This window comes from Agelaius phoeniceus, chromosome 2 (genome assembly GCF_051311805.1).
Source record: "Agelaius phoeniceus isolate bAgePho1 chromosome 2, bAgePho1.hap1, whole genome shotgun sequence".
Taxonomy (NCBI): domain Eukaryota; kingdom Metazoa; phylum Chordata; class Aves; order Passeriformes; family Icteridae; genus Agelaius; species Agelaius phoeniceus.
The window spans coordinates 73,678,896-73,698,596 of record NC_135266.1 but is presented as its reverse complement, the minus strand read 5'-3'; the positions used below and the strand labels follow the sequence as shown (position 1 = coordinate 73,698,596).

Sequence of the window (19,701 nt, the reverse complement as noted above, 5' to 3'; positions counted from 1 at the left end):
TTTACTTTGTTTTTACACCAAACAATCAGGAATCTCCACCACTACCAGGTTCTTAACTTTGCTAACTTAAATGAGACAAAAGCAGTCATCCTGCAGAAAGTCTGCAGCGTGACCATGTACTTCCAGACAAACTGGCGTATGTGTGGGCACAGAATGAGCTACTATAATTTCCAGTGAAACTTAATGGCATTTGGCCATGTATATGTATATGAAACACAATGGTGAGTGTTTAATAAATCACAATAGAAGTTTCACAGTTCATTTTGTAAACTTGTTTCAACAAGGATTTGAAAAATACCTTTGTTCATGCTCCCAGTGTCATACTTTCAGACACATCTATCACCACTCTCATTGTATTTTAAACACTTGTTAAAAATTAATTCCTTAACTGATCTTGCTATTACCTTGAACTTACTTTACTGCTATGGAGCCTCCTCCTTAAATCCCAGGCAAAACTTCTTTAGACTTCTCCTTGACTCCACTTGACCTCTGAGCGAAAGTTTGGCCTGAGTAAAGGAAAAGCGCGAGGAGTGCAGGGCTGAGCCAGAGGAGAGCTACACCCCACCTGTTAAACTCCCCTCTTCCCTGCAGGAGCCCTTGTTCTGGTTCATTAGCTGCAGGAGAAAAACAGGAACAAAAAGCAACCCCTTTTCTCCCCCAGAAGATGCAAATGCCATCTTAGAGCTCTAGGTGGGAAGGAAAAGACAGTGACTTACCAGTAAAGCTGAAAGGTGTCAAGGGTGTGGAGCTACCGGGGGACTGCAGAACAGCCGTGGAGCATGAGGGCAGCAGTCCTACATCCCGAGCGAGTGAAGCATGAATGAGACAGAGCTGTCAGGTGCCCACATGCCATCAGCCACACAGATCTAAAAACTGCGCCCTGCAGGAGCGTCCCGCCCCCCGCCCCCGATACACAAAGGAAAGATGAGCCTTTCTGGCATCCAAAGACTTAAGACCCTTTTTTACTGCAGAAAAGCAGGGACTCCAACATTTGAGTATCTGTCTGAGAGGACTTCAGGTAAGTTAAAGTAACTGCAAAGGAGACCCTGTTCAAACTCCTCAAAGTACACTTTCATACTATAGAAACAATTTAAATTTTTTCTAGTTTAATTCTAAAATGTTCCAGCAGGATTCTCTGATTTACCTTTAAATAAAAGAGGTAAATACCTCTAGTATCGCTGACTACTCAGTTCAATTCATTTTTCATATCTATGTCAGTATTTTAAAGACCTAACACACTAGGGATTTCTAATAACATGCCAGGCTTATATGATTTCTTCATGTGAGTGAGTCAGCAACGAACACAACAATTTTTTGCCTACAGGAAAAAAAAGGACACAAATGAAACAACTTTTTTTTGCTTATAACACTGGCAAATTTTTACTTCATCAAGCTTCATACCCTCCTAAGAATATTTATTCATCTCAATACTTTGCATCACTTGTGAGTCCTACATGAACAAGTGAGTAACTGGCATGTTTTGGTAACTCTCAGACCAAAGATGTGAACCGAGTGAGGTAAATGCAGGGAGGCCACCCAGCCGGTTTCCCCATTACCAATAGAAAGTGTTCTTTCTACTGAAAGTAGATCAGTGTCACTGGAACCCCAGAACCATCTCGGGTTATGCTCGTGAACTCCATCATTCTGTGCAGCACCACTTACAATGCTGGAAAAAATTCTGGCTCTGCTTTATATTTAAGACTTAACTTTACTCCAAGTGCAAAACTGGCTGGAAATGCACATCAGTGTTCACATGCTACTAACAACTTTTAAGGAAGGTATTGCACGTGCCTACACAACCATCCTGGATATTAATATTGTTACTTTGTCCTCCACTGCATCTTCTGAGGTACTTGGCGAGGTTTGGACACTTCTCCCTGCCAGACCAGGCTCAGTTACCGTCCCATCTGTGAACGCCGCTGCCTGCACACCGCTCCCTTGGTGCGGCAGGGACACTCGCACCAGGGTCCCTCAGGAAGGTACTCAGAGCAGTAGGGGCCACGACTGGCGCCTGCCACGACTCCTCCTCAGTAGGACGAGCAGGATGGGCCCCGCCCTGCCCTTCCCCGCCGCCCATCCCACGGCCGGGAGACACGGCGAGCGGGCAGAGGCCCGGGCAGGCTCCCGCCCCCGGCGTGCCCACGTCCCCTGTGCCGGCTCTGCCCGGCGGCGAGCGGCGCAGCCCAGGCCCGCTCTACTTACGCTTGGCGGGAGGAAGGCTTTGTAAAGCAGCAAGGGCGCGACTCCTGCGGAAGAGTCCGGGCGGAGACGGCGCATAGGTCGTTTAAGCGGGGGAAAGAGGCGCCCCCAAACTCGGCTGGGCTGTGACAGAAGCGGCGGGGCGGGGCGGGCAGCCCCTGCCCAGCCCCTGCCCAGCGCCGTGCCCTGCGCCCTGCCTGCTGCTGCCCGCCCAGCGCCGTGCCCTGTGCTTTGCCTTGTGCTTGCCTTGTGCCCTGCCTGCTGCTCTCCGCGCTCCCCACCCGGCGCCGGCACCTCTGGCGGCCGCCCCGCAGCCCCCGGGCACCCGGCCCTCCCTCTGCCCTCCCCTCCCCGCCTCCCGCCGCGGCTCCACACGGGACGGGACGGGCAGGGCCAGCAAGCCCCCCTCCTCACCCGGCAGGCTCCAAGCGGATTGTCTCCCTGGATTTTAAAATGTTTGTCACTGTGCAGATGACCCATCCCACCTCCGCGGGATTTCCTGGGGGATAAAAGAGTTTATTTCCCGTTGAGGACAGAAGCGTGAGAAAGCCCTCCCTGCGCCGCCGGAGCCGCTGCCCGCTCGGAGGGCGCCGAGCCCCGGCCGCCGAATGCGCCGCTCTCCGTCAGGTGTCAGAGATACCTGAGCAAAAGGGGGGAAAAGGAGCCCAAAAGAACCGAACGGCTTCTTCACCAAAACGTGGGTTTTCTCTCTGAGAGCGGATAAACTTTGCAGGTGGTGCCTGTGTGTCCTGCATGAAGAGCCCCCCCAAGGGCTGCCAACCCCTTTTTGCTTTCCCTCAGACCCCTCCTCAGTCAGGATCAGCTATCAAGCTGTTGGGCGCAGAACTTTTGGAAAAAGAAAAAACAAAAACCCCCCAAAACAGAGATCAGTTGTCACTGTTCTAAAAGTTATTATTTAAAAGTAGCTCTTGACATTTTCAGCATAAGTACTCAAAAATATTACTATCACTTGTATTTTGGTTAGGCTTTCGTGTGTGCTGTAGTGTTGCCCCAGGGAAAGGAAAACAGACACACAGCCTGGGCAGCATCTAAAGCAGAGTGGGAGGTGGTTCTGCTCAAAGCAGGTCCAGGGAGGTGATTTCTCCCCTGCTGTTCTGCTCTCATCAGACCCCACCTGGAGTGCCTCGCCCAATTCAAGGGGCCCCCACCATAAGAAGGATGTGGATCTGTTGGAGTGAGTCCAGAGGAGGGCCATGAAGATTATCTGAGGGCTGGAGCGCCGCTGCTTATGAAGACAGGCTGAGAGAGTTAGGGCTGTTCAGCCTGAAGGAAAGGGTCTAAGGGGACCATACAGGAGCCTTCCAGCTCCTAAATAGGTCTACAAGAAAGCCAAAGAGGGACTTGATACAAGGGCATGTAGTGACTGGACAAGGGGGAAACTGAAAAGGAGTGGATTTAGATTAGATTTTAGGAAGAAAGTCTGTAGTGTGAGAGTGGTGAGTCAATGGGAACAGGTTGCCCGGATAAGTTGCAGATGCCCCATCCCCAGAAGTGTTCAAGGCCCAGTTGGTTGGGGCCATGAGCAACATGGTCTAGTAGGTGTCCCTGCCCTTGGCCAGAGGGGTTAGAGTTAGATGGTCTTTAAGCTTCCTTCCAACCCAAACCATCCTATGCTTCTATGGAAGAATGACTTAAAGTGATATGATGACTCAACAACTCTTCAGCAGTAACATATGAGTTTCTCGTGATTCTCTACAAAAACAGAACCACACCAGTCACTCCCAAGGTTTTACTTAATTAAAAAAAAAAAATCAAATAAAAATTTTGAGACACTCTGAGAAGCTGTGTGCAGCAGAGAACTGTTGAGAATCTGAATCTGACCATGCCCATGTTCTTGTATTCTTGCACTGCTTGATTGGTCCCTATAAATATTTCAGCTGAAAGCACTAGAGAGAAAGATCTCTGTGGACCCTAAGCACTAGAAGTGGCACAAGGACAAATGACTGTTCAGAGGTGGGTGATGTATCTGAAACACAGTGCTGCCATGATTGTAAGTGTATCACAGGGCTGATCCTGAAGCGCTGGGGCTTGAGAGGCTGTGGTTAGGGTACAGAATGGAATCCCAGCAGCTGCAGTAACTCCTAACATTAAAACTTTCCTCATGCAGTGAAGTCTCTCAGCTCGTAAGTTTTAAGAGCATGAAGCACAGAGTGTTTCTCTGATGGCTTTCTCACTCTCTGGAAGTTTCCGGTGGTATTTCCCACTCTCTGTACAAGCTGGCCTTGACACTTGTTTTTTCAAGATATTCTTACTCAGGAGGGCAGTGAGATTCTAGAGTATCCTTTTAGTAGTGACACAGAAGGTTTTTATTATAGAATCCTTCACATTTCAAACTAGGAGAAACTGATGCAGTGCCTGCCTGCCATGGGAGCTAACAATATCCTTTCCAAGAATTCCCTTCCAGGTTCATACAATAAGAGATTTGGTCTATCAGCAAAACCCTCTGGATCATTTGTAGAAAATGGGACAGGCAAGGATGCAAAATCCATGGGGAAAACTTGAAGGAAGCAGTTTTAAAAGTGAAGAACCAATTAAGTACTGGTGAAAGCCCAAGCATATGTCCTCAACATGAAAGCATATTGAGGACATATGACTTATTAGTCATATACTAGGACAGGAGTATCTGTAGCCAAACAAGGGGTAAATAGAAAAAAAGTAGGAAAGAAAAATATGAGCCTATTCATTTTCTTTCAGAAAGAAAATAGGCTCATATTTAGTTAATGATGTTCAAAAGTGTCTCTTCATGTGGACTTTCTGACAGAAGGATTTCCTTGGAAGAGCCAACCTGCTGGTTTCCTCATTTATCTTTAAAGAAGCACAGCATTGCTAGTTCTCATTATTTTTAAAGGTTTCCCTCCATTGGCATTAACACTAGACAGCAACACATAACTTAAGATGTTAAGGTGACATTTAAATTTTTACATTAAAATGCGCACTTACAAAATTTTCAGCCTTCCTTTAATTAACACAGAATCAGAGAATGGTTCAGGTTGGAAGGGACCTCTGGAGGTCATCCAGTCCAACATCCTTGTCAAGACAGAGTCACCCACAGCAGGTTACACAGGAACATATCCAGCTGGGTTTTGAATGTCTCCAGAGAGGGACTAATTATCGTCTTTAGTACCATCTTTTGTCTTCCATCCAAGCCTCTACACAGGTGACAACCCCCATTCCCCATTCCAGGCGGACTTTTAGCAGTACATGATGCGGCTGGCACAGAAACAAGGTGAATTCAGGAAGTGGGGAAACAGAGCAGTCAGGCAGGTATTTTTAAGATTAGATGAGTCAGGTTTTCATGACAAGGTACACGGAAAGAAAATAAAAATAGACACAAAGCTTTATGAAATGATAAAAAGATCTCATAAGTTAAGGAGGTATTTCTTGATTGGTCTTAGTCTGAACCTGAGGTGCTTCTCAACACGACAAATAGACATTTTCAGATCAGGATTGATCTAAAACAATGTTTCACCCTTTGCTATTTCTAAAGGAAACATCTATTTTGAAGTACAGAAAAGGATCACTCTTATGTAACTGTGCATCCAAGCACGGTCTGGTGGAAAGACCCCTGACCTGTGGTACATGTCTTCAGTTAAAAGCCATGCCAAAGTGACACGTGGCTCAGCAGTGCTGACAGCAGTTTTATCCACACAGTCAGCCGAAAAAAGAGCTACAAATGCCTTCAGTTCAGCTCATTGTGTTAGTAAAGAGAACTGCACTTGACATGCCACTGCCCTACAGAAGATGGCACTAAAGATATTTAAATTCTGGGAAAGGATACTGCTACCTTCGGGACCACAGCTTGAAGCAAGGAAGATTAAAATCTCTAGTTGTTTTCTACATAGATGAATCGAAGGACTTTAGAATTAATTAAATAAAATGGCAATAAAAAGATGGAAATTGTAGTTTGATCTCATATTATAAACTAATTTTTATTATTGTGCCAGTTAGTGATTAGTGTTCTGTTCAACACTACTGCTAAGAACATCAGAGAAGGCAGTGCAAGAATTGGTGTCAGGAAGTATTAGAATGTCTAATTTTGTAGGATGACACTGTGAATTCTAATGGGTAGGAATGGAGGCACAGGAAGATTAAATATCTTGTCCTAGGTTATATGGTTCTGAGAATAGCAGAGAGACTCTGGGCTGGTGTTTCACCCACCAGAACCAGCATCCTCTGGTCCTTTCTGGTTCTTTCCTTTGGAAACGTGGGAAGTCTCCTAACACTACAACAAGAACAGCATCAACATAAATCTGAGTATTCTGGGTTATGGAACAACAAGATGCTTTCCATTCATCTTCATAGAGTCTAAAGCTCCACGTAAGATGTAGCAGAGGAAGAACTAGAACTGTACAAGCCAGGTGACTGTTAGGAGGAAGAATCAAAAAGAGAGACACAGGACATGCAGACTCCTAAGAGGAATTAGGCCTGCTATCATTCTGTCATGGTGTGATGCTATTTTTTTTTTCTGACACTAGGCAGAAATAGGAAATAAAAATATTGATGTTTGAAACACATTGATTCCTGCCACAACAGGAAATATAGCTGAAATATGAGCTGAAGAAAACAAATTTAGAATGCAGAGTTCAAATAGTTCACTGCTGAGTTAGTGAGTTAAATCAACTCATACAGAAGTTGAGGAAAGATTGTGTTGGAGCAAGGAAGATGGCCAGTAGCTGAGCAGCAGGGCCAGCAGAGACGAACAGGGAGCACGGAAGGGTACAGCAGCAAAGGGAGAATAGGCAGTTAAGGTTTTTGCCTTTCTAGTAGCAGTCACTCAGGAAAACACAGCCAGAGGCTGTGGTTTGAAATTGCAGCATGTGTAGCTGCAAATGAACTTCATGTTGCCATTCCCTCCACCCCTTCCAATCACTCCCTGAAGCTCTTCTTGCCCAACACCATGACCTACTGCCCCGCAGTCTTGTCAGTGTGGAAGTTCATATGGCCTCCCTGTAATGAAGCTCAAGGAATTAATCCATCTGAAAAACAATCCAGCAAAGCAAAACATTTGTTTCTTCATCAGCTAAAGCAGGGAGCCAGTCCAGTACTGAGCACAGCTGTGCAAACAACTGTGCTGGCTCGGTGCAGGTCCTCGAGTTGGAGGCACCGTGTTGAATGGGGTGGGAGAGACAGACAGACAGGATAAGAGTGAGCAGGAAGGAACGACATCAGTATGAGTGCCCTAAACTAGTATTGCCAGTGGGCAGGTCATTGTGCCAAACCACAACCAAGGCTTCTAAACAAGGATGTTCTTTCTCATTGTGTTCAGGGTAAGAGCAAACACAGTGTGTTTTACCGGGAATATACCTGAATGTCATCCACGATGAACTTGTAAAGCCTCAAATAATTACTGCCTTCCACAGCAAGAAACAGCAATAGGCATCTTGCTTTAAAATAGGAAAAACACTATTATGTAAGAGAAAATTCCTCTACAAAATTCAAACTGCTGCATGATGTGCAGGTCTGCCTTTGGAATTAAAGAAATCAGTAGCACAAAATGGCATGCCACTGGTGGGAAATAATCTCCTAGCTGCAGATCAGGCTTCAGTGAACTCCACCAATGTTTGCACATATAGTAAAATGGGCAGCAAAACAGAACAGTGATCTGGGTTTCTGTCTTTCTCCTGTTGGGACAAATGCCTATTTTGTGAGACACACAACCAAGGCATAAGGAGCTTTTTACTAACTGTGATGAGAAGAAAAAAAAATAATCCATCACAAATTTCACTTATATTAATTGGAATTTTATTTACTTACAATACCACCTCATATACCTAGTTAAGTGGAACATACTATAGCACACCAATATCTTATTACAGTTGCTAAAAGCACAAAGGAACCAGGTTGACAGAGATGGTCTGGGACAAACGCTGCACTGGCAAACAGACTTTTGGGTGCTAACAAGACTGAAAACTTAATTTCAAACATCCTGGTTTTGACAAATCTTGAATGCATACCAGTATGATGTTTTTTTTCAATGTCAATTACGTTATTGTGTAATGTTCCACGGATGATCTTCCACAAACTCCAGCTCTTCTTTACAAAACTGGTTTTTGCTTCAGAACAGGTCTCCCATCCGAAAGTTTTGCAAGTGCTTCATGTTTCACAGTAGAAGCGCTTACACCTTCCTACCTTCTAAAACTACTATTGTTAAACCATTTATCCCGGTGATAAAGATCTTATTGAATCCTAAGTATCTTCCCTTGCACCTGCAGCTCCTCCCAGCTGCATGCAGTTTATCCCATTTGGTGGATCCTGATGCTCTGACAATGAGTCATTAATAACTATTTTACTGCAATACACAAAAGCTTCTATCGCGGCATAGACAGAAATTATGCCTGACAAATCCATGTTGCAATGTCTCATTCAGTCTTCTATCAGATAACAGTGAGGGAATGATGTAGTCAGTTTGCTGCTCTGAGTCTTTGTGCACGTGTGTGTAGAGGAATAACTGGGTTTTTTTATCTGTGCTGGACGCATTATGGAAGCTGTTTAAACTGTATATTAAATACTCAGTCCTTGGAAAGGATGCAATACCTAGGGCAGGGACATGACAAACTGTAAGCAGACATTACACTAACGATGCAACATAATAGGTTTGAAATCTTAACCACACAATAATTATATTTTTCTGGCACCTGTTGCAATGATCTTAACAAACAGTGTTTGATTAAACTGTTCTGATCCCTGTGAACATGATGCAGTTGTCACCTTTATCTTTCAATTGGGAAAACTCAGGAACAATGAGAGTCAGGGTTGACTCTGTATACCAGGACTGCCATTACACTTTCAAATCAAGTGAAAGAAGTCTTGTGATGAAGAAAATGTTGATAGTTGGATACTAAACAGATAGCAAGTTTTCCAATCGTCACAACAGAAGTGCAGCATTCCTCCTGCTAATGTGTGGATTGCTGAGAGGTGTGGGAGGAGTTTTTATATGGTGTCATAAAGATTGAACCTCCATAGCAAAGTATCTGCAGAACACTTTTAAACCCTATTTCATTATCTCAACTTACACAGTTTTAAGCCTGCTACTGTCTTTCCCAGATGATGTGTCTAAATTACCACAATTGCCAAGACAACAGAAAATATACATCTTGTATAAGCAAGTAGACCTGCCCAGCACAGCTTGTCCATAGAAAAATGCCTTGTGCTTCAGACCAGTGTGTGTGCACCACACACTAAAGTATTCCTTTTCCTTGGGACTGTGCCAGGCTATGACTGGAATGCTGGCTCTTAGCAGCACACAGAATATATGCTGCTGTTCAAAACATCCATCTACAACCTGCAGTCATTCATGGCTCAACTCTACAAATTCTGATTCATTGAAAACACACTTCCCTAAACTGTACATCATTCTGATACTGTATCACTCCTTTGCCACAGAGACTTATGCAAGCATCTGTCAACCTGGTGGTATTCTTGGAGAAGATGTTTTTGGTAGATGGCTAATTCAAATACAATGGACTTGGCTATTCAAATACATAGATGTGAAATAATCTCTGAGTTAGTGGCAATGATTAAACTCTCAGAAAAGGAAGAAGGTAAGTGCAATGATGTGACCAAATCTCACATTTAAATCTACAGTAGGATGGGAGACCAACCAGAGCAAGAGCAAGGAATGTTCTCAGAGATGGAAACTCTGAGATGTGACTTGTTTCCTCATCTGGGCCTTCCAAATTAAAAGATCAATGCATTTCCAAGCCTAGGTTATAAAGACTTTCATTTGGTGGCTAGGAAACTTTGTATAGAAAATAGCCAAGTCAAAGCTGACCCAGTTTTATAGAAGAGAAATATAATGCATAAGAGAAAATGACAGTGACAAGCTAGGTTGGTCAGATGGGGACAAAAGTGTAGGTACCTTCTGAACTATCTTGAAAGTCATTACCATTAGTCTTAGCTCATTAAGCTTCAAATAGTTACCATTGCTCTTGCCACTGTCTGCAAACGAGTTCAAATGACTGTGTAGATAGTAAGATGGTGAAAAATCAAATGACCCTGTAATACTCTGGGCAATGAGTGTCCTGAATATCAGAACTGGCAAACCAAAATACAGTGCAATTCTTTGAGTGTGATTTTCAGGGTAAACCTGAAAGTTTCAGGGTAAACCCCCTCAGCCTAATTTTGAGGTGAGGAAATTAAAATTAGAGAAAAAAAACCCAATAATTTTCATCAGGTTTAGTTTCTAGCAAAGTGCTCTTAGCTGTTCCTTATTGATACAGTACACTTTTTACAAAATAAAGCAGCTTGTAACAGAGCTTGTACAGGAGTGCATTTCTCTGTATGGACCATATAATGTCTTTTGTATTTGTCCTATCAGACATAAAATAACTTAGCACGCTGGCTTATAATATCTGTAAACAACCATAGGATATTTTTATTTTTGTCTATGAAAACCTTTATTAAAGGTACTTCTATATCCAGAAGTCATAAATACAGAAGATCTATATTCTGGTTTCCTTTTAAATCATTCTTTCTCCCAAGGTAGTTAGGATTTCTTTTCTGTCTGGGTCCATGAGTGACCAATAAAGTTTTCTTCCCCCCATCTCCTTACTCTGACCAACATGCTTGTAGTTTTGGTTTCAAGGTTTTGGATCAAAGTTTAACCTGATTGAGTCAATGGTGATTTTTTTCCTGGCAATTTCAGTCAAAGAATAATTTCAGCCAGTCCCATTCCCCCACTCCCCAGTTCTGACACCACGTTATTAGGTGTTCCATGGTCTGGCTATGCTGGACACTGAACAATGAGGAATCAGCTGCTTTTACAGTCATGACCTCAGATTTGCTGCTTAAGTTTTCAACATGCTTTGCAATCTTTATTCTGAGGAAAGTCTAGGAGCCAAGTACCAAATGCAGACACTACTAGTGCATTTCAGGAAAGAACACACAATTTCAACACAATAATATATTTTAATCTGCATGAAATGCATTTGTAGAAGGTCAGCTATGCAATGTAGCACATGTAGAAAGAGGTGCAATTCCCATGTTCCTATAAAGTATCTGATTTTTTTCACAAAGCAGCTATTCAGTCAAATTAAATATACACAGATCTCAGAGCTATCATGGCCTGATGCTGCAGTTCTGGATCAAAGCTCTCTCTTGGCTACACCCAAACACTTTCCCCAGTGCTATCTTTTTTTGCTGTCTGATAATCTTGTTGCCAGACTGCTAGTTGAAGATAACTTCATAGTGTTAGTATTAACAGTTTTGGTGTGTCTCATTCCAAGTCCCAGCTAAATTCAAAGGTAGGGGGCAAAAACAAACTTTCCCTATGGAGCGGGTTAAGTTTATCACTGGCCTTTTCTAGCTGCAAGGCTGTCTTAAGCAGCACATTTGATTTCAAGTGGAGATTTCAGGGTAACAGGCAGTGCAACCAATGGAAACACCAACCTGCAGCAGTAAGGTAAAATCCTTACAACTAGCCCTTGGCTATTGAGTATAGTATTGGTGCACATCCACTATGGTAAACAGATTTTTATTAGACACATTAGGTAACACACAGCATGTATAAGTAATACAGAAAACAGACACCACAAAAGTGCTTTAATTATAATTTCAGGGAAAAAAATAAATCTTGCTACAAAAGAAATGTAATACTAGAGCACTGGGACTAGCTTGCTCTCTTTGTACATGTACATGGAATAATGCAGGAACTCTATCAAGCACAAACCTGGTATATGCCAAAGTGTGTTCTTTGGAGTTGAATTAAGGATGCTTTCACAATTCAAGTTTCCAGTCCAGCTCATTATGAATGACCTTTTATCTTTTTTTATGGTCTGAGGATGGTGTTTTTATGGTTTTCTTGCTTTCCTCTTAGATGACAGATTTCCGTCTGCAGTCAAGTTGTAGCACTGGATGTAGCTCACAAGCAAGTGGAGCCTATTTATGCTCCACTTTTAGTGCACAGTGAAGGGTCACGGGTCTTAATTCATACAGCTTTATTTACTCCAAAAGCAACAAATTTAAATGTACAGTAAAAGATGAATGCAAATAGAGAAGCTGAGCTACTGCTCATTATTTTGGAGAAAAGCCAGTTATTAAAGCAAAGGAGGAGAAAAAGACAGATTTCTAGAAGTGGGCTCAATAGGCACTTGGGAGATCAACTGTGTTGCCCTAAGTGCCACATGCTGCCCATTAGAGGCATAAAACACCTTTTGAGACAAGACAAGACCAGGCTGACTCATATAGCAGTTCAAATTACAAATACACAATTTACAGCACAGCAGTGTGAACTTTAAGAAAAATATCAAGTTCCTCCTCATTTGTGATTGGGTCCCTTTGCTATTTTAGCTCTCCAAACTGTCTGTAGTTCCTGCTAGGCCAACTTTAAGAAAAGGAATGGTGATTTAATCTCACTATGTGGAATGTCAGAGAGACTGGGGAGTGGTTTGCTCAACTCATTTGAAGGGCACCTCAGATAGGGAGAAGGTTTTATGAAGAAGAGCTGTGCAGGCTAGATAAAAAAACAGGAGCAATCAAAGAAGCATTGGATATCATGCTATAAATTGAAACACTTTTTTTTTTATAACCAGCAGAACAAAAAAAAAGGCACTTTTTCTTGGTTTTTATTGGGAAAAAAAAGCTTTAAGAGTATACAGCTGAGTGAGGCACATTCAGGTGGTAAAACATTTCTTTATCAGATGAAGTCTACTGTACTAAGATTCTTCACAACGTATTGTGAGAGAAAAAGAGAAGTTGTTTCACTGCCTCCATCCTTCCAGAGGTGACAACCCCTTTTTTTATCTGATCAAGAGAATGAAAAATGAACTTCATTCCTCCCACTGCTGTAGTCTTTGTGACTGTGGGGAGGCAGCATTGACCTAATGGCATTCACAGGCAGTTGATACTGGCCACCCCCAACCCTTAAGGAAATGCTTCTCAGTGCAGGCAAGATGAGAAGAAAAAAATATGCTGGTACCAAGCAAAGCTGATAGCATGCACTGCCAGAGTATCTGTGTTCCTACACCATTTTCTTGCCCTCCAGACTACTTAGAAAAGACACCTAGTATAAACACAATCACCTCCCTGTCTTCTTCCTTCTCAAAAGCTGTGATGTGCACCAAAAAAATCCTTTACTCCACTTATCACCAAAGACCTTTGATACTGTTTTGCCTCTAAGCAAACACAGTGTTTGTGAGTCCTGGATCTCCTCTGGGCACTAGAGCCTTCTCTGGTTCTTTCCACTCCCAGTGTTTGAAGAGTTAGCTGTCCCAACAATAGGATCCCAGCAGTAGGCATACTTGGAGAAGCTGGTGCCAGAAGGCCACTCTCTCTAATAGTGGATGCAGGAATACTGAATTAGTTTATGATCTTTAAAACTTGTCTTTGCACCAGCTTCCTAGAGAGGCTATCAGTTCTAAAACACAAAAGAACATTCATTTTTTATCCTTTTCCTTGAATATGAAAATATTGTTTATTGTTCTCTTACACCTAAGAAAGTTGAAGGCAAATTGGGAGCCAGTAAATCCTGAAACCAGGAACTTATTTCAAAACTACTGCTTTCCTGGATTCTTTTGTGCAAACTTTTATCACTAGGTAGCACAACTCAGCCAGATTCAACATCATGCAGATCCCAGATACAGCAAGCATGAAAATAGTAAATGTGGTTTTCTCAGTGGGCCGAGACACAAAACAATCCACAGTGTTGGGGCAGGGCCAAGCATCGCACTTCACCAGGCGGGGCATCTGGTACCCATCGTACATGTAATAGAACACGTACATGAAGACAGCCTCAAAGACGATCCTGAAGAAGATGCTGCTGGTGTATGTCCACCACAAGGGGCCCCGAATGTGAATCCTTTGATTTTTTATCTCTTCAATATCAATTTTCTCACCGTTTCTTAACCGCCTTTTCTTCTCATGCCTGGTGTAAGCCACATGCATGGCCACCAGCAGCGCAGGTGTGGAGACAAAGATCAGCTGCAGGGCCCAGAGTCTGATGTGAGAGATGGGGAAAAAGTGATCATAGCACACATTTCTGCAGCCAGGCTGAAGTGTGTTGCAGACAAAATCTTGTTGTTCATCTCCCCAGACTCTCTCTGCAGCCACAACCAGGATCATGATACGGAAGATGAAGAGGACTGTGAGCCATATCTTCCCGATACTGGTGGAGTGCTTATTTACACCTCCCAAAACACCCTGCAGAGTTCCCCAGTCCATCTTCTCTTCTGTGTCCTTTTACCTGCAGGATGACACAATACACAGAATGGTCACTTTTCAAACTGTGAAAAATCAATTCTAAACCTGTGAAAAAGAGAACTTCCTAACAGTCTCTCCAGAGCCATAGGCAAGTGTAAGTCACTTTCATTTGTGTCACCGATATGTTTATGGATTCAAACAACTTATTAAACTCTTTCTTTCCATCAGTTTATCATGGGACAAGCATACCTCACTGTATTACTTTGGCTTTGGGCAGGAAATAAGGACATCTTAATACAGTTCCTCTGTACATCCTCCTGGCCTTTCTGTGGTGGACTCTGGTCAGCATTTTGCCTTCCAGTGTACTTCCCAAAGCAACAGAAATTACTATCACTGCATGAGTTAAGCCACGTCTAGACAAACTAGAGTCTTCTCTAGCATTTTTTACAGGATTTCTTTACCAACACCATAGCCCTAGAAGGCTGAGGTGCTTTCTTTGAGCCAGAGGTAAGTACTACTTGGCCTTTTTCAGCAGAAGTCCTTACTCCACACAGACACCCGCAGCAGACCTCCAAGGCTTTCTGTTGCAGCTCAGACAAGGCTCTTAATCTCAAAAGTACAACGTTTGAATTTGCCAACTGTTATAAACAAAAAATCTGCCATTTTTTTTTTTTTTGTGAGAAAAAGGTTACAAAAACTAGACAGTTGCTGCTAAAGCACTACCTGTTTGTTATGATAATTATAAGTCGTTGTCGTTAATGGTTCTTTTTTGTATTTTTTGTATCAGTAAAGGCCCTGGCTAGGGCTAAGGTAATGGCTCTTCTCCGAGACAGTGAAGGGAGGGGACATCCCCAGGCAGTGAGGAGGAAAGACAAGACTTGGGAGGGGGGGCATGCAAGATAACCTCAGGAGCAGCATGCCATGAGAAGCTACTACTCTAAACTTACTGAAAAGACCCCCAAAACAACGAGCCAATATAGAGTTGGGAAATTGGAGTGATGTCTGGACATGAGGAGCGGAGTGCTGGGCTTGCAGAGATGCTGGGGGCCTTCATTACCCCTCACCCTGAGCAAGAAAACCCTCTCGGACCGGGAGCCGGAGAGAGAGCAGCTGCAGAGATGAACATCTGGGTCATGCCTAAGGCTCGCACAAGGACGGAACCTCCAGCACTACCCCTAGTGGACAAAGCTGCGCATATCCTTCTTCTGTGAGTCGCCCTGGGAGAAACGGCAGACGCTGCAGACCCGTCAGGCTTCCCAATTTTGAACTGATCACTTTTAACAAAAGCATTGAAAGGAGAAAAAGTCTCCTGCCCTGTTTGTGTCACCAACGCTAGTGAGAAGCCTCAAGCCACCTCTGTCAGGGCTGCATGCTTATACAGCACAAACCAGCAGGCAAAGGCAGATAGAGCAGAGCCTGCCCTTTCACATTTATTGCTATGTCATCCAAAAAAGAAGGCAAGCAGAGTCACGGAGTTGAGAAGAAAAAGCCCTCGTCTGAAGAGTTTATGTTGATTTTCTAGATGCTATCACACTCCAGCAGAATACAAAAAGTCAAACATCTGAGAAGTTCCATTTCAGCTTTCCTCATTCTCTTAAAAAACTAAAATCCACTCTGCCATTTTTGAAAGTAAGTTTTGCTGAAGTTCAGACCTCAGTCTCAGGGCTCAACTTTCACTGATTGCAGCCATAAAGAAACTATCACTGAAGTGGACAAAACACTTTGAAACCCGACCTGGGAACCTGCATAGCTGGTCCATCACGTCTCAAGGCTAGACTGGGAGAGCCACAGGGGCCATGGATAAGAGCTCCATCTCCTCTTGCTGCTGGCTGTGTGCTGTGGGGAGAGCATGGTACCTTGCAACGCAACACAGGCCAAAGTTTACAAAAATCTCTCATTCTCACACAGCGGGGCGGCGGGGGGGAACTTTTTACCCTGGTGCAGTTACATCCTAACCGAAGGACAAAACGTGCCCCAACACATACCCTTGGTACGAGGGCCTAGCTTGTACGGACAAGCCTGGAGGCAAGAGGGAGAGGTCAGATTTACTGTGATGCGGAAAGGTAAAACTGGGTAAGGCAAAAAAGAAAACAACTTTGAGAAGATGACTGGGATTCCTGAGACTTCTCATGCTTTGTCTCTGCTGAAACTGGCACCATTTTTTGCAGCATTTTATACTGAGCTAACCTACAGGCTATGATGAGATAGCTGCATTATTCTGTTAAGAATTCCCTCATATCTGTTGCACAGTCAATAAAATTAAGTCAATTAAGCCTTTACAAGAAGCTAATCAGAACTGAAGGAAAGTCTGGGAAGTGCATATCGCTGAGCCGAACAGCCCGGGTTCCAAGCGCCATCTCACACTGCAGTTCTAAACCAAGGCTTCAAGTTTTGGGGGGAGTAAAAAACTTTTCTCCCTCTCACCTGCCACTACCGAAACACTGCAGTAGGTTGTTAGGAAGCCAATCTACCCGGATCCCCAACTTGCCAACCAAGACATCGTTATTGAAAACTACTCCAAATCCCCACTCTGGGTTAGTAGCTGGATGCCAGCCCCTCCCTCCCACCAGCCGACCTTTATCCTGCCGAGTTCCCGCGCGGCTACGAGCCTTCAGCGGAGGGAAGCGGCAGGATCGCCGTCCGCTCCTGTCAGCGGGCACTCTCGGCAAACACCGGCTCTGGCTCGGAGCTCCGACGGCTCCTGCCCGGACGGGCTGCGCGGTCCGAGCGTGCCGGCCAACCGCAGCCACCGGCCCCAGCCCCTGCCTCTGCCCCGCCGGTCCCGGGGCTGACAGCCCCCGCCCAAGCACGGCTTGCCCGGGGTCGGGGCTGCGGCGTGGCTGCCCCAGAGCCGCCGGGACGGCCCCGACCCAAGCCCCGCTCCAGCACACGGATCGCCACCCGCTCGGAGGGGCGCACAGCCTAATCCCAGCCCCGGTCCCGATCCCACCGCTGCGGCACGCGGGAGCCGCTCCGCACCCTCACCTGGCACGGCTGGGCAGGACACAAGGAAACCGCTCCGGACCCTCACCTGGCACGGCTGGGCAGGACACAAGGAAACCGCTCCGGACCCTCACCTGGCACGGCTGGGCAGGACACAAGGAAACCGCTCCGGACCCTCACCTGGCACGGCTGGGCAGGACACAAGGAAACCGCTCCGGACCCTCACCTGGCACGGCTGGGCAGGACACACAGGACGCGACAGGCGCGCCGCGCTGCTCCAAGGTCCGCTTGCGCCAGCGGAGCGGGCGGCCCCAGCCTCTCCGGCCCCGAGCTCTAAGGTCCCTCCCCGTTCACCTGCCGCCACTTTTAACTCGCCCGCGCCCGCCCCCGTCCGCGCCCCGCTCCTCCGGCCGCCCGCGGAGGCGGCGGTGGGAACCCAGGGCGGGGCCGGGCCGGGCCGGGGGCCTGAGCCACGGGGCGGGAGCTGCTGCGGGCGGAGCGGGACTGGGGACGGTGCCCCCCGGGGGAGCGCCCTCGGGTTCGCCCGGCACGTCCGTGAGCACAGGGCGCGCATCGGGCGGAGCGCACCCGGTACCCTGCAAATACGGCCCGGCGTCGGTATTGGTTCCCAAGTTTTGGCAGAAAACACGTCCCGGAGGGGATTCAGTCCCGCGGGACACTCCGAAACTGCCCCTAAACCGTGGCAGCCGGAGGAAATCGTCACCTTGAGAAAGTTGGTACAATGTTCAGATAAAACGCAGCTCCCATAGATTTTCTCCGGGGTAAGGCAGGGCTACAGAGAGAAACCTCAGAGACCTTCTTAGAAGGCCTGAGTTTGGTAGACAAGGAGTGGGTAAACTAGCTAATGAATTGATAATTAAAAATTCTCGGTAGCCAGATGTAGGGATAACAAGGGCATCAGACAGCTAAAGGCAGGATAGAAGTAAGATCTTGGTCTTTCTTTGAAAAAGAATTCCTCACTAGGGTGCACAGCCCTGATTTTACTGCTACTGCGCAGAGTGAGTGAGGATTAAAGTTGGTTTTGTGAGAGAAAGTAATCTAGAAGGAAGTATAAAGGGTGACTCAAATCAGAGTTGCCATGTGAACATCTGTCACTAGGTGTTATTTGTCTGGTGATTGACCTCTGTTGTTCACAATAAAAAAAAAAAAAAAGTTTCTTCTTATTATAGTACTCTTTAAGCCTCATCTTTAAGGAAAGGTTTTGTGGACAAAGTCCAAGCCATCCAAGTAGGAATTACTTGTATCAGCACTAGAAGCCCATACCTTGGGCTTTGCTTGTAACATGTAAAGTATACCAAGTGTTGCTGTCCTGCTCAGGTTAGCCTCACACAGTCTGCATTTCACCCAAAGCATCCAACCAAGCATGACTTCTATTAAATGATGCTTCATTACGACTTAGTAAAGAGTGTTGGCTTTTCAAAACACTGACAAAAATTCCTACCAGAAATGAATGCTGTGTAAAAAAGGATGTGTAGGAAAAATAATAAAAATTTGTCTGAGTAGAAAAATTTTTGCTGAAAATGCTGTGTTTGTTACTGTATATTGAAGTAAATCTCTGTATATTACACCTAGTAATGAGCCTGGTTTTGTGACGTGTCTGGGAGTAGAAATGCTTTCATCAGTAGGGACTTAATTAATATTTAATTTGATCTAGTAATTCATATAGAATTACCAGAAACTCAAATTTGTGTGTGTATCTGCAAAATTACAAATTAATTTGGCTTTGCTATCAGAGGTGTAGAAAGTTAAGTTGGACTTCATAGGATATTCTGAGTTGGAAGGGACCCACAATGATCATTGAGTCCAGCTCCTGGCCCTGCACAGGACACCCCAAGAGTCACACCATGTGCTGGAGAGCATTGTCCAAACACTTGTTGAACTGTATCAGGCTCGATGCTGTAACCACTTCTCTGGGGAACCTGTTCCAGTATCCAACCACCCTCTGGGTGAAAAACCTTTTACTAATATCCAGCCTAAACCTCCCCTGATACAACTTGAGGCCATTCCCTTGGGTCCTGTCACTGGTCATCAAAGGGGAGAGGTCAATGTCTGCCCCTCCCTTTCCCCTCACAAGTCATTGCTCAAGACTGCAATGACATCTCCCCTCAGTCTCCTCCAAGCTGAACACATCCAGTGGCCTCAGCCACTCCTCATATGGTTTCCCCTCAAAGCCTTTCTCCACCTTGTTGCCCTCCTTTGGACACTCCCATAGTTTAATGTCTTTTTTTATATTGTGGCACCCAGAACTGCCCCCAGCACTGGAGGTGAGGCTGCCCCAGAGCAGAGCAGAGCAGGACAATCCCCTCCCTTGCCCATCTGGCCATGCTGCGCCTGATGCTCCCCAGGACAGAGTTGGCCCTCCTGGCTGCCAGGGCACTGCTG

The 19,701-nt window shown here is 45.2% G+C and overlaps 1 protein-coding gene across 1 annotated transcript; it reads right to left on the bottom strand.

The window, feature by feature from the left end:
* Positions 1 to 13,698: 13,698 nt before the first annotated feature.
* On the bottom strand, positions 13,699 to 14,376 carry LOC129117154 (gap junction beta-2 protein-like). The gene has a single exon (XM_054627683.2). It carries the CDS (start codon positions 14,374 to 14,376, stop codon positions 13,699 to 13,701), a length of 678 nt encoding a protein of 225 aa, XP_054483658.1.
* Positions 14,377 to 19,701: the final 5,325 nt, after the last annotated feature.

What these genes read in the sequence shown, in the direction of transcription:
- LOC129117154 (XM_054627683.2), bottom strand. Translation starts at nt 14,376, where the DNA reads ATGGACTGGGGAACTCTGCAGGGTGTTTTGGGAGGTGTAAATAAGCAC.